General features: G+C 38.7%; 1 protein-coding gene across 4 annotated transcripts in view; it reads right to left on the bottom strand.

Annotated features, from left to right (window-relative positions):
* Positions 1–587: 587 nt before the first annotated feature.
* Positions 588–15,784, bottom strand: part of CYTH3 (cytohesin 3) — a 48,818-nt gene continuing 33,621 nt past the window's right edge. For all 4 annotated transcript variants that reach the window (XM_053958105.1, XM_053958107.1, XM_053958103.1 and 1 more), the window contains 7 exons: positions 14,390–14,502; positions 13,176–13,324; positions 12,293–12,404; positions 5,104–5,180; positions 4,951–5,022; positions 4,663–4,817; positions 588–4,038 (listed from right to left, as the gene is read on the bottom strand). In XM_053958105.1, the coding sequence (XP_053814080.1) occupies positions 3,966–4,038; positions 4,663–4,817; positions 4,951–5,022; positions 5,104–5,180; positions 12,293–12,404; positions 13,176–13,324; positions 14,390–14,502 (751 nt within the window). In that variant the 3' untranslated portion in view covers positions 588–3,965. The remainder of the gene's footprint in view (positions 4,039–4,662; positions 4,818–4,950; positions 5,023–5,103; positions 5,181–12,292; positions 12,405–13,175; positions 13,325–14,389; positions 14,503–15,784) is intronic.

Raw genomic sequence — 15,784 nt, 5'->3', positions numbered from 1 at the left:
TTCCTGTCCTGTATCTGGCTTTTTTTTCCTCCTTTGTTCTCTGGCTCCAAGATTTGGTGTCTTGTCCTTTGTCTGATGAGTAACTCCAGCACAACTGTCTAAAAGGAGTTTGTGTTGCTGCTGTGCCTCCCTTCAGAGCCCCACAGGCAACAGCTGCCCCACGTGGCTCTGGAGCAGGGAGGGCACTCGGTGACACTGCCCCAGAGCTGTGGAGCAGCAGCACCTGTTTCTAATTGCTAATTGAGGAAACTAATTAATCTACTCCAGGAGCAGAGATCCGCTTCCGTCCTCTCACATCTGACAAACTCCTGGCAGGGAACTGACAAAATAAATTCCTCAATTTAGGGTGGCTCTCAAGGGAAACCAGCTTTTACTGGAGTCACACTCATGTGGTAATACACTTTACTGAAACACTTTGTAGTTGAAGGTTTTTTCTCTGAAAAAATTAAACCTGATAATTTTAAATTCCTGTGCCTAAGGATAGGGGAAAGAGGCCTTTTACTTACACAAGCAGTTGTAAAATTAAACCTTAACCTCTTACTAGTCAGCAGTTGCCTCCCATGTATTCCTGGTAAATGAGGAGACAGTACAGTTTCACACTTTATTTTTGAGAAAATTGACAGATTTAAGCAACAGGTCTTAATGATAAATGAAAACATTAATATTGCAGTGCCTTTACATAAGAACATCACCGTTATAACAATGATTGATACAGAATATTTGTCATGCAAATCACTTGTATACATGAAGTAATACTCATATCAATACATACCTGTACAGTATTTACATTTTATATTTAAACTCTAGCTAGAAACATTTTCCAAGAAAATATAGAAATGAAACTGGTAAGCCACAAGTCTTAATTTGTAGTATCTGGTCTACAACAGACCTAGCTTTTCCAGCAAGCATATCTACATAGATATGTAATAAATCTTAAAAATATGCAGGTTTTTTTTATATATGAAGCATTATAAATGCTGCTCACTTTATAAAGGTTCAGTTTTGTACCAGTTTAAAATGGTTCAAAATGCTAAGTGATGCAGAGCTTATTTTGTCAGAATATTGAAAAATTTAAGTCAGTCCAGCTGAGCTTAAGTTTTGTGTACAGTTCCCTCCCAGCTGCACTGGCACCATGGCTCTCACTGCCCTGCAGTTGCAGAGGGCAGAGTCAAAAGCAAAGAGCTCAAGAATTCCTCAAGTTTCAGTGCCACAGGAAGGGAGAATCTGTTGTCTCCAGAGGACTTTTCCTCAGCATGGCCAAACTGTAACAGATCCTGCTTTAGGCCACCAAGCAGCCACTTTCAGTAGCCACCCCTGGACTTGAAGCCCAATAGAAAAGGGAAAGGTTGAGAGATTTTTCTTCACTCTCGTGGATAGTACCTGATATGGCCAAAATTCTCACAAGCCACTTTGTTTTACTGGCCTCGTGGCCAGTGGAAATTTTGGGCCAGTTTCACTCCCTGTTAATACTGTTACAAAGAACATTTGAAATCAAATATTAACACAGACAAAAATGCTATTCCATTCGCTTTGGTAAATTAAATAGATACATTGAGCACCACAAGTAGCTGTTTAAGATGTTGCATTTCAATGTTAAGAAATAATATATTTCCTGCTATAATATCCTCAGTTACATGTTGCTCTAAATAATTATTTCTGCCGGATATAAAAACTTCAAACTAAATACAGCAAATGAACTGTCAAGGCCCTTCCTTCATGCTTATAGGCAGACATCCTCACCTGGTTAAATAAATAGATTTCCTCAAAGGTGGTATTTTAGATAATAAAAATTGATACAAAAGTGCTTCATGGCTTATTAATGCTTTTGTAATCTCACATTTCTCCAGAAATACTGTATTTGCTGCCTTTCACCTTTATGCTCACTAGTACCACTGATTTGGCTTGTCACTATTTGCATTACAAATCTACTTGTCCAAAGCTAAGACTTGATGTAGGCAGTGCTTAAAAACAAAATGTCACTGCAGAACAGAAGACTCAAAACAAGTGCTGGCAGCAGCTCCATCATTGTGCTGCTTTGCAAACACATGACACGCAGCTTAATTAATTTCTATAAAGAGTTTAAATGTGTTCCATTAATAAAAGATATCCCCACACTGACACTTACTCAAGGATTCTACCTCCTCTGGCTGAATTTTACTCCTTTGGAAGCACTAAGATTTAAACATTCACCCAAGCAATTCCACACACCCTGGGGAAAATCTAAAACATAGGAAAGTTTTCTTTGTTCTTTTCCTCGCAGCCTCTTTTGCAAACATGCAATAAAGCAAAACACTCACAAGGCCAACACTCCATGCAAAACAAGGCAAATCAGTAAGACAGAACAGTGAAACAGACTCTCCCTTACAGTTCAAAGGAGATTTCAAACAGATCAACTTGGTAAGTCTGTGGGTTTGCCAGTGCAGCACATCTCCCTACAACAGACACAAAGGTGCTCCTGTAACCAACAAGCAAAGCTGCTTGAACATTTTGGGTCTCCAACACATTCACTGGCACAGTAGGCACAGCTCAGGTTCAACAAGTTTGGGAAAAACTGAGTAGCAACAGAAGCAGTAGAGTCAAAACCTCCCACTTTTTCCCCCATTGTGGAATTAGGGGCTTTATGTTAAGAACAGTATGTGTGCTATCAACAGAAAAGCACTGGAGTAAAATCTGCTGCAGCAGTTGATGTGTTCCTGAAAGACCCAGCAGTAGGACCACAGAAAGATTTTCACAGGTTTCAAAAAGAGACACATGCCTGTGGGGAAGCCTAGCTGCATCATGTAATCAATACTTTATTTTTCAGTAAAAATGTCTATTTTTTCAATTTCAACTGCTGTAGCACAAATCTGAAAATTGCCTTTAAGAACGCAATAAAAATACTGAACTTGTATGAACTTGCACAAACTCTGTATGTCCAAAGTTTGTTATCAAGCAAAGGAATAAATCCTGCTTGCTTAACTCTCTAGAGCTGCATCTTACAGGGACAGTTCACCTTCCTGGCTTTTCCCTTTAAAAACATTGAATGCATGTGAAATTATTTGTGGGTGTTTTCACATGCAAGGCCTGAAATCACACAAGCCCTGTCATCTCTCTCCTTTAGTAGTAGCTTAGTGTTAATCAAACTACAGCATCTCCAACATAAGAAAGACATTACTATATAAAAAGCAGATTAAAGCAGTCATTAAACCTTAGTGTTTGTTTTGAGTGTATGAGCAGACAGGAACGAGCTTTAGTCAACTGGCAAACAACAGACCACATCTGGTACTTCATGTCATGGCCACAGTCTCAAACCTCTGCTGCTGGGCCCTGCCTGTATTTCAGTGCACACTGACAAACCCTCTGGCACCACGAGGTACCTGCTGAGCTGCCAGTCACTGTGTTTCTGAAGGAAAGCTATTTCCATAAAGGTAGGAGAGGAATCCTGAATGAAAGCTGCACTCGGCTGTTACTGTGAAACACACAGGACTGAAAACTGCCATTGGGATTGTGAGGTTTCTGCTCACAGGAAAATGCAGTGCCAGATCATGCTGTGCTGCACTGTTGGTGCTGCACTTAAGTGAGAACTCAAAGTCTTATAATAACTCCTTCTTGTATGGGAAATGTGCTCAGGTAACAGGTAGAGGACATTTTAGTGTTAGCCCTGAACTCCTTCCTTCCCAACCCAAGTAAACTGGAGTTGTCACTAATGTAAGTGAAAACAAGGCTTCCATGTGTTCAGTTGAATTAAGTTCCAATATCATAATTCTCTGGGATTTGAAGCTTACTTCAAATTATATACCAATAACTATTTACCCTGAAAAGTTCTGCCAAGTTTTTATGCCATAGTAAAATGTGTATATATATATATATGTATATATGTATAAAAAATTTACAGTTGTCTTCATTTAGTTTGTCCAATTTCTTCTATCGCTCCACAGTATGCTCAGTTATAGGTTGATGCAGGTCTACAAGCTGCTGTTCACGTTCTATTTCTTATTTGCAATTCTTCTTTTCCTTGTTGCCAGCATATCATAAAAGGGATCCCTGCTGATACTTGCTCTGGAAGAGAAAAAAGGAATCATCAGTTTGGTTAACAAATACCCATTAACTATTTCAATAGTTTTGAAAACTAAAACTTTTGTTCTTGCTTCCTTGTGGACGACTTCACACTCTTAAGATGGATGGCTGACTTCTAAGCACCACAACTATTTCTTTAACACAAGGTTCTATTCCACTGTGATTCCTTCAGAGCTCACACCTTCACATCTTGGCTATTATTTATTTAAGTGTGGGTCTGCTTAGAAACCTTCCAACATAAAGTCAAGCTGTGGAAGTTTAAAGCTGCATGTGAACATGCTAAAGATACTTGTCACTCAAGTTAATTACTGGATGAAATAAGAAACCAATAGAATTAGGTTTAAAGACAATTCAATCAAGATTTTACATTTGCATAGAACAGTAAGTCCATATTCTCCTCATTTGAGTTAGCAGCAGTATTTCCTTAGGACCACACAGTAACAGATTTCTATCTTGAGCCATCAAACCCACAAAGCTCACTGTTAGTCCTCGAGGACATTGCCACATCAGAGTTCTCCCAACAAGTTACAACAAATTCTCTTTGTATCGTACTCTGTAAAGAGCTTACACTTCACTTCTGAAAGACATTTAAGACTTTAAACTCACTTGATAGATTTAATCCACTCTTCCTTTTCTTCTGGAGTGGGAGCAGATATTCTATACACTACATGGTTGCCTTCCACCACTCTACCGTCAGCTTCAGTTTTACACGCTTTGATTACTTGACCTTTATGACTGGGGTTGTAGAGCTCAAAGCAGTTCTGGAGGGTAGAAATGAAGTAATAAATTTAAAAGAACAAAACAAAACTGACAAATACATTCATTTAACAGTACAATTAAGTTCCATATGGTTTACTCATCTTTATTTAAAAAATAAATATCAAACTGTCTTACTGGTTTCCTAGGGTCTTCGACTTCTCTTATGCTAAGATTTTCTAATGGAATAATTCCTCTAGGTTCTTTGTCCTAAAAAATTAGAAAAATATCACATTATTAGCTACTTATAAGTCTTGATTACAAAGAAAATTCACCATGATATATACTCACTGTTGTGTATTCAAAGTAATACAGGCAATTATCAGTCAGAATAAACCATCTCCGTTTCCATGTTTTTACTCTTCCCCCTACAAACAAAAGGTATTCCAGAATTAAACATGTGCTGCTGCTGTCAGGGCATCAACAATGGGCAAGGAAATAATTAAGTTTTGCTTATTTTTCAAAGTATGGTTTAATTGCTTAATGGTAAATGGATCAGGCACAGATGAGTGAGGTTAAAGAACAGTTACTGCAACTTGTCCTGAGGCAGCATCAACTATGGAGCTGCCATCAGCCACGAGAGCCATGGGCAACGGTGAGTGGCCAGACCTGCTCCCTCTGTCCAGGCCCTTACATGTGTTCATTGCACCAAAAATACAGCTCTGCACAATGCTGGACACAGCCCTTGCTGCCAGGGTGTGATGAGGCCAGCCCTGGGCTGGGCTGACACCCGCATCCGCTCACACCTGCACTGGCTGCAGAACCAGCAACTGCGTCCCTGCAACAGAAGCAACCCCCTCAACAGCTTGCCCTGGGCAAGGAAAGAGTCCCAAAATTAAGGGCCTTTTATCACCTTCCTGTCACTCCACTCACGAGCAAAGATGTGATTAAAAAACTGTCTTTACTTTCGGATTTAACATCAAGTGCGTTAGATGCTCATAAACATTAACGGAACAAATATGATGTGTCATCAACGAGGAGCAAATCCTGTGCCAAAATATACCATATTTACTAATTTGTCATCTTTCAGTATTTTAAAAACATCTTCTCTTCATGGGTTAGTATATCATTGAGTACACCTGACAGAAGAAATTGCTACTGCTCCAAAAAATGCCAATTTTTCCTTCATTAACAATTTAGACAACAGCAACCAGAGTTCCTCTTCCTTACACCTGCTAATGTCACCCTGTAGGGCACAGTTCCCTTTTAGAAACAGCAGTATTGTTTTGGCCCTCTCAGTTGTTTTTCTGCCAATGGCTGCTTCAGAACACACTTGGCTTCCCAAATTACATTATTTTAAAATTCATTTCCAAGAAAGACAATTGTAGATAGAGCATGCATATGTTACTAAAGGTCCACCATAGTTATCTGACTTCAGGATTATGTCACCACCTGTGCATCATCCATTCAGCAGTGATTTAATTTCATTAAGCCAACATTTCAAAGAGTTGATCTTGCTATTGAACAACTGTGCATAGAAGAGCACCATTAATACACACAAGATACCCAGTTTAATCCAAGTCATATAATCAAATTTAAGATATAAGCATAATTTTTTTGTTCTGCTTAAGATAGCTGAGTTTTCTTTAATACAGAAATCCAACTCAAATTAAAGAACAATTCTAGGGATATCATGACATTTCTTGATACCAATCTACTGCATATTTTCATTGTAGACCAAGTATGTTGCATGTTGTACCTTGCTTTGGCTGGGTTTCACAACCTCCACAATAACCCAGTGCTAACACACCGCAACATTCAATGTACTCAACAAACTTTGTTTCCACCAGATGCACTCATATCTTAAGAAAAATTTAATCTGCAAGCAGGTGTGGTGAAATAAGTGAAGGCAAAAAAGTGCAAGATGCAGAAGCCGTGACAAAATGAATGGTTGAGTGAACTGGAGACAGTGAGGGAAGAACTGGTGGCATTTTAGTACAACCACTGTGACAGATCCTTAAATAAACATTGCAGAGATGTTCAAACTGGCACGTAAGTCACTAGAAAAATTCCCCGTCACCTTGACCGAGAGCTGGCTCAAGTATCAGGAAGTGTTTGGGCTTGGAATGATGAATTCAAGCTTGACTCACTGCCAGCCCAATGGAAAAGCAGCCGCCAAGTCACGGAGACTGCCAGGCACTCCCTGCCGTCACCACAACGTGACTTGTGTTCACATAACCCAGCACCAACTGCCATGGCTTTAAGTCACGTTCTGCTCTCCAAGGTTAGCACATTAACATCACTAAACATTTTTATGACCATAAAACATCACTTCATTTTTCAGGCTAACAGGTAACAGGCTATCAGAGGTCATGGCTTGCACAGTTTCTAGGAGGAAAATAATTCAGGAGGAGAATGAATCCAACAGGAAAGAGGTTACTATCACAGAGCAGATTGAAGTGAACGAAGGCATTTCTCATTAACTGTGATATCATGTCAAAACACAATTAAAAAATCAGTAATAACCATATATTTAAAAGAAGACCTGTTTATAATTTAACAAAGAAACAACAGACCTAAAACACACACTCCCAGAACAGTATGAAACGCCAAGCAGTAAACAGCAGTTGAGTTTGCTGAATGTTTTCTTGACAACATCCACTCTCTCTGGAAAAGCCAGATTTCTCAAACCTGAAACCTTTTGTAATCACGCTGCAGTTTTGAGGAAGCTTTTGTCATGAAACATCTCCCAGTTCCAGGGAAGCCACAAAGATGATTAAGTATTTCCATCAACATCCCTCTTACTGCTCCCTTCTCCCTAAAACAGCCAGTAAGCTCACTGGGTTACAGCACTCATGGGAGCCATAGAAGTAGACCTGAAGTCCCTGCTCTACCAAGCTATGAGTTAGTCTTCCAAAGAAAAAAAATGAAAGTGAAAAAGAAAAAAAAAAAAAAGAAAGCAGTTAGGCAGGATCTTTTGGCAGGATAAGGAACTATTCACATATAAGTCACCGTCTCCCCATCCCATTACTGAGTTTCAGCTGTCAACAGCACAGAAACTCTAATATAAAGCTCAAAATCTAATCTGTACTAATCAAATTTGCAGGGGTCACCACATCACACGTGTTTAATATGCCTTTACAATGGGCTGCAGCTCAAGCAGGTGGCTGATAAAGCACTGTGGCCTGTAAACTGCACATGAGATTAATAGGCAAAAACACGTGATAACAAAACATTCTTGTCCTTGGCTGAGATTGCTGTAGGCTCACAAAGCAACAACAGAGGGTTTAGTACCATACTTCATCTCTTATTCCAGCTCCCAGCCCTTTAAAGATTAAGACTGGAAGGAATTAAGTTAGCAGAAGAGGATCAAGAAAACCAGAGTATGAATCCATAAACATTTACAGAAATGGAGAGATAAGTGACATACTTCTGAAAGATCATGCTGATTACAAAAATGCACAGACATCTCAAATAATGAAATGTAGAAGCACAGTATCTTCCACTGTAGGTGGAAATGTAAGTAAACTACAATAAAAGGCTACAAGGCAAAACGTACAGAAACAGGAACAGAAACCCTCTTCACCTTTGTAACTCAACATAGGATTTTTTTTTTTTTTTTAACTCTGGGCAAAGTACAAACTAGGCAACAAAGTAAAAGAAACCATCTATAATAAAGGGAAAAACAACTGGAAATTACTTAGGAAACATTAATCTCCAAAGTAAAAAAAGCCTTAAGGCTAAAGACAGCAAAGTACCTAAAGTTAAAAAGTTCCACTCAAATCTTCAGCTCATTTATATAAAAGTTTTAGAGTTGAAGGAGAGAGATGCACACATGAAAATTTTTTTTTTCCCTCTTGATTTCATTTAGATAGCACCAGACAGAACAGACTCAGCAACTACACAGCTGGTTGGATCAAAGTCTGGCTTTCTTTCAAGAATCACGGTCCCTTGACCACAACACTGCCTCAACCTGGAAGAGCCTCAGTCCCCACAAGGGCCAAGCAGGTAGCGGAAGGCACCAGTTTCCTGATCAACCAGCCCTGTTCTCTCACCCCAGATTAGGGAAGAGAAACAACATCCTCCCAAGGACAGATGTGCTGGAACAAGCACCGCTGGCGGGACAGGCCGGATGTGAAGCTTTTGGACCATCTCCAAGCACTCCGTAACCGCCTGACTGGCAGAAAAAATTAACACGCTCATGTGTCTGGCTGAAATAATTTCCTCTCCAGTTTGGGGGAATAATGTCAAAGTTTCCCTCTAACTAGAAGAAAATATTACACAAACCAAGCAATTGGCCAAGAGAAGCTGTTTAAGACAAGGAAACACCTTCCTGGCAAAACAGTTCTAACATGGGCATTAGCAGAGAGCACAGGCAACAATTTCAAAATACCTTAGAGTGGATGGCATAAAATTTCATGGTATCAACACCACTCATTATGCAGAAAAATCTGAAGGCTCACAGTGTATCAAGCTGCTCCAAGGAGGACTCACTAGCACTCAGCAGCTTTCAGTTTTTAACTTGCTGCATTCATTTTCATTACACCATGCTTCAAACGATGCAGAACTGAATGATAATTGAGGCATACCAAGATAAAGATGTCTATTTAAAGGCACTGGCTAAGTCTAGATAGATAAAACCAGAACTGCTGTCTGGCTGCCAGGTTTGGCACCCGGACTTAACGCAGTCACCTCTGAACAATTCAGAGCAGCAAACTCTCCAAAAGCCTTCTGCACTCTCCCAGCCTTCTAAAACCCACACACGTCTCTTGGACAGATTAATTCTACAATATATTAAACTTTCATATCTCTCTTCTGCCCAGAGAAAAATCAATACAGTAAGGGATGGAATACTAAAAAAGGGGCACGACTACATAAATGGGAAGAGCTGACTATGAGAAACACCAGATACAAAATACTGTCTTGATATACTCAAGAGTCTGCAAGTAGTCTTAGTCATGTTTATAGTTTCATATAAAAACTTTCTATTTCAACTTCTATGTTTTATCACAATGGAGCACTTAAACATTCATACAGGAGTTTGTTTCCTTGGCATTTCAACAATACACAAGTTTTTAGAATCAGAAGCTTCTAGAACTAAAGGAAACCCCAACCATTTCACAAGAAGTGCTTCCCAAAAAATGGACTGTAAAAATGCAAACTATGTGGATTGAGACAGCACTCTGAATATACAGTTTAAGACTCCTAGCAGATAGGAAACTTGAAGGAGAGGAAAGAAATAAAAGGGAAAAAACTAAAGGGAAAAAAAAAACAAACTGTCAGGTTTATTTCTGGTCATTGCATCTAAACTAGCAGTGTATTAGTCTGTACCAGTCTGTGTCTGTGGAAAAAATGCAGTCTTCCACAGAAGCACAGCTCCAGGCATTCCCAGGCTGATTCACCAGAGGCTTCTGGACACGTTTCATTTCTTTATTCAAATAACCCTCATACCGTGGGAGTGTTACGTGTAACACCCTTCTGCTTCACACACCCTTTTACTACTGGGTTTTCTGTGCACTGTGCCTCATCTGCATCCTACACACTGAAGACTCAGGCAGAGTTTGCAGTCCTGACCTGTGGTTTATTGACTTTGCACCAGGGACAGACTGTGCAGAAGTTCCTGGCAGCTCTCACTTACTTTCAGTCATCGCTTCCTCAATTTCTCTGTTCCTCAATTTTTTTATTAGAGCTCTTTTATGAGCAGTTTCTTCCACAGAGGATGTTGTCACTCCTCTACACACACTCACACTTGCCCGCACTCCCATCATGTGTAAGTCCTTGAGAGAACACTGACAACAGCATGGCCTTAAACTCAACCTCTTCTCCAAGAAGCACATTCCACCTACACCAGCTTGAAAGGCTCTTCTGTTAACCATCATCCCATGCTACCAAATGGAGAAAAGCTGCAAAGTCATGTTTGAAATTGTGCCAGCTGAGCCAATACAGGTCAAAAAGCAAGAGCTTTGCTTCTTTGTAATTAGAAAAGGAGCTCCACAGCATCTGTAGCACAGAGGTCAGAATTCAACACTGCGGAGCATGTGAATGAATTCCAAATGCTTCCTTTTCACAACCATTTCCTTCCAGCACAAGCATGACCACCAAGTTCCAGGTGCAATCAGCAGAGAGGGCCCACGGCTCTATCCAGGCTCTACTTTCACCATCTTCCCCATGTGCACCCCTGCACACATCCCTTTCCAAACTTTAGTCACCATTCTCCAAGTGCAAAGTTTCTTCCACTTCAACACATTAAAGTGGCCAACAACTGTCTCTAGCGAAGTGTGTGCTGGTGTTTAAATTTTAAAAAATTATTGTCTTGAAAACAACTCTTAAAACAAAATGTCAATCTCCTTTATATAGGAAAAAACATCCCTAAGGCCAAGTGGAAAAGTGAATCCCATCAACTTTACAAGTCTGTAAAAACAAAGGCATCTTACAGTGCCAGGAGACTGAACTACCTGAGGTTTCTGCAACCCTGAACTTGAAGCTCATTTAAGACTCTGTTAAATAAGCTAAATGTATTAGAAAGGAAAACAAGCAGGAAAAAGAACAGCTTTTACAAATACGTAGTTCAAATGTTATCAGTCTTTCAATAATCTATTATCATTGATTAACAAGTTACAAAAACACTCAAACTTCATGACAGAGTAAGACATGTTGTTTACTCTCAGCAGAGATTATTCTTTCCTTGTTATGTTCTTCTATGAATGAGAAAAGTGTGAAGTCATCCTTATTTTTCTGCTTTGCATGTAAATGCTTTCTTCTTTTGCAGAACACACCTGCATGTGAGTTAGACACTGACATGCCAGTCCCTCAGAGCACCACTGATGACACTGTTAGTGACACTGAGTGAAAAAGCAAAATGCTACAACGAATCTGATTAAAAAAAAAAAAAAGAAAAAAAAAAAGAGGAGTAAGGAGGAAGAAAATAAAAGAATGAGCAACTGAAGAAGAGGGGACTGGAAAGCAATCAGATACGTACCTCCTAATGCAGAATAAGCAGAGACAGCCAGTCACAGAACAGAAAGGTGATAGGTCATAGGCCATAAGGAAAACAAGAAGGCACATTTAAACCACTCATTAAAAAATCATAGCCAAAACCAAACCAAGAGAAACTCACAAATAATATGGAAAAATAAAGACATACAAAAATAACTATTTGAAGAGAAATCCTTTTTTGGTACACAGAAAACTGTGTTGAAACATCACACACAGTTTTCTGAAATGACCTTATGGAGACTCAGTTGTTATTTATCAGTCACAGCATGTGGTAAATACCATGTGGTGTTTCCTTTTTGTCGACGAGTTTTTATTTCTCAGATCTCAGAAATAAAACTCCGAAGTTTGAAACGAGATTGCTAATTTGGGTATGCAAAATAAGAAGCAACAGCCTTCAGACATAAAGGAGCTACTTATTTTGGTTCATACATTTTTAAATACAAAGTTAAACCTGTTACCTTCACAAGAAAGCAGGAAGACACGGAGCAGCAGACATGCTAACAATGAACAAACATACAGCAGCAGAACTGCCCTTGTGACTAACCTAATTTCAGCAGCCAACCTTCTCTATCTGGATTAAAAAATGTATGCGTTAGATCATTTCCATCATCCTCTGGAATTTTAAATGGCTCATTCTTAATACTTTCATATAAATTCTAGAAAAATAAAAGAGGAAAAAGACCTCATTAATAAAAGTCTTAACAGAAAATGCAACCAGGATATCTTACTGCTTTCTCAGACTATTAGTATAAAAAGCACAGGAAATATTGTCCATAAAATTCTGGACTACCCCCATCTATCTTAAGTTTACTACTCTGATCAAGTTTGATTTTAAACTACTTCATCTATAAGCAAGCCTCTCTTCAGCACAAATTTCTTAAGCACTCCTAGCAACAACATTTTTATTTTAGCTTCAGCATTCAGTACTTTGAAGGCTTCAAGATCAGTTTCATTTAGTACAAGTTTTGCCAAATAAATCTGAGTTTTCAGAAAATGGTGTAGCCCATAACACTGCCATAGAGCAGTTATTTTTACTGATTTCTCAAGGAGGGAGCTCCACAAGACATGGGAAATGCTAGAGGCAATAAAGAAAAAAATAATTTTTATTATTTTTTTCTGATAGAAATGCTACTTTTTTCATAAGCAGCCAATTCCATAAGTATTTTGCCATAAGCAAACTACTGAGAGATAAACAGCTTTTTCTCTGAAACAGGCTGTTCTTAACAAAAGGTTGGATATAGGCAGAACTAGCTCAAAGTAGCTGTGAATTAGAAAAATAGCTTCTTTCAGCTACTCAAATGGTTACACATGCTAGAAAATGTTCTTTTGCCTTCCCTTGACGAATTTGCCTGAGAACTGTTGTACATACTTTTAAGTCTGCTATTAAAAACACAAAGCCAGGCTTTGTCCTGCCCAGCCCAACTTACCCTTAGCAATTCCTCTGGAAGGTCTCCACCTTCATTAATTCCACGATTCATGGAGATAAACCTCTCCACTGTGGGTTTATCTCGCACGTTGTGGTTGTGCAGGCTGGTATTCAACATAATGATGGCAAATGAAAGCACGTAACATGTATCTGAAATCAGATTTGAAAAATGGTTTATCTTCCCATGTGTTGTGTGTACAAACCTGTAAAATTAGTACAGAGCTCATCTTGACTGATTAAGAAAAATAAACAGTCAAAAATCCTGAACACTGTACATAAAAGTATAAAATTCTTAAGCTGCTGAAGTAAGCCCAAGAAGACAAAAATATTACAATTAAAATAAAAGACAAGTATAAGAAAAACTGTATGAGAACCCAAAAAAAATTAAACTCTTATGAAATCATTGCTATCACCCTAAATTAACATTTCACTTGAAACGCTTTAAGTGTTGGGCAAAATGTTCTCTGCACAGATTTTGCCTAAATCATAGTGGTGGATGCTATAATAAACCTGGTCCATCAGCCTCCTCCTACTCAAAGTACTTCCAAAGCTCTCTCCCAAAAGAAAGAATGATTTCTTCAAAATAATATTCTGACTGTATTTAAAAAGACTGAAAATGACACTGCCTCAATTCCTTGGCATACAGGAGGTAGCTAGCACTACTGGATATTATCAGAAGTTGACAAAAGAAATCTTGTCATGCCTCTTGACATGGTTATGATTATAGTAAATTCTCCCAGAATTCAAGTACAAGATTCTGTGTAAGAAAAAGCAGCATGAAAACCTGCTACAGAGAGGGAAAGTGTGCCTACATCTTCAGCAGTTTATCAGTAGCTGTTTTCCTCTCTAGCTGTTACAGACCTGCTTTCTGCCAACCTTTTCCCATCCTATCTGTTCCTTAAATTAAGTGATCAAGAGCAATCTATTTGTGTATATAGCCAAACAGAACAGCAATGCCAGGGCATTCTGTGCAGTTCTGTGATCTTTTATAAATGAACATGCACTCTGACCATAAGCTTGCACCTCCTGGATTAGTCAGTCACATTTTCTCATTTCTCAGGTATTTCTCATTTCACACATTATTTTATCCCTAACTTCCAACTGGCCATTATCTCCTTGCATCAGATGTAGAACATATACACACATACATATAAATAAAAATTATATTTGGATCATATAAATAGTTAAGAACTCCTGTGGTTTCCTGTGACTGACCTGTAGACTGGAAGACTCCTGGGTTACAAAGGCAATAGCGTGAAGCAAAAGCTTCCATCATACGGTCAATTTTTTGAGCCTCTCCTGGGAGTCTGAAGCTCCACAGAAACTGCCTACAAAAGGGAAGAATAGTTGTTAGGCTCATTCCAGTATTTATATATTAAGTATTTATTAGAAATAATCCAAAACAAATGGAAAAAGAAAAAAAAAAAAAAAAACCAGCATTGTCTATATAGAATATCCTAGAAATATGTTCTCAATCTCTCAACACACAAGTCAGGAGCTATTATAAAGCAACATGCACAGATGGCTAGCCCAGTAACTCAGCCAGCAACACTGCATGCTATCAGGCAAGATAATATGGCAGTTCATATTCTGAGATTCTCTCTTTTTTCCAGACTAGTAAACAATTTTCTGTATGCATCCCATTTTTGCCATGAGAATGCTATGGGGGGAAAAATGAGTTCAATCCTCCCTGGGTTTCCTGGCTACAAAAAGCAATGAACAGTCAGTTAGACTTTATTCACAATGTAAAAAGACACATTATACAAAATATTTCTGGTGTAAGGAGAGAGAAACAAGGAATACAGAAAGACTTAACATATTTACTTAAATTCATACAAAACCTTCTAAAAATGGTAACAACAACAAGAAAACCCCACTGCTTAGAGAGGTGCTGCCTGTCTACTGTAAGCTCACCCTATAAGAATCAGACCTAGGCCTTAAAAAGAACAACTTATGTAATCATTTCAGTAATTTTGTAATATATGTAGCAGAATTTGCTGCTGCTTAGCAGCATAAACTGAAATACAGAATTTATTTTTGTAACTTATTAGTTCCACATAGAGGTACACTGGAATGCATACAGGACAGAAGTCTTCACAAACTTATTTTGGCACACACTGTGGCACTAAAACGTTCCAATGAATTTCGCCATTTATTCTTTTATCTCTTAGCAAAAGAATTATCTGAATTAAACCAGGAAAGTTACATGCTCTGCCATGCAAAACAAGTTCTCACTATTCCCTGTACACTGGATGCCAGTATAACAACCATTTATTCCTGTCTTCATTGGTTTTCATTTTAGGACATGATATTCAAGTGTCACAGGCCATCTCTAGCTTGTCAGCTCTATGTACTGTCTTTTACTCACCTCGTGCAAGGTTCCAACCCAGATCACGAATTTTGTAAGCTACCAAAATACAAACATTTAATAGTAGCAGCTGCTAAGGAAGAATAAAGTCAAACCTAACATCAAACTGGGTAAAAGAGACAGGAATACGAAGCTTCCCAGACAAGCTTCAGCAGCCACAGAAAAGGCTTCTTTGGCCCAAGCCTCAGGCAGCTCAAGTTATCATCACCACATCACTCAACCATAGCAAAGCTGTTCTGACT

The sequence above is a fragment of the Vidua chalybeata genome, chromosome 16 (genome assembly GCF_026979565.1).
Source record: "Vidua chalybeata isolate OUT-0048 chromosome 16, bVidCha1 merged haplotype, whole genome shotgun sequence".
Taxonomy (NCBI): Eukaryota; Metazoa; Chordata; class Aves; order Passeriformes; family Viduidae; genus Vidua; species Vidua chalybeata.
Note: the sequence above shows the minus strand (reverse complement) of the source record. Positions and strands in the feature narration are given on the sequence as shown.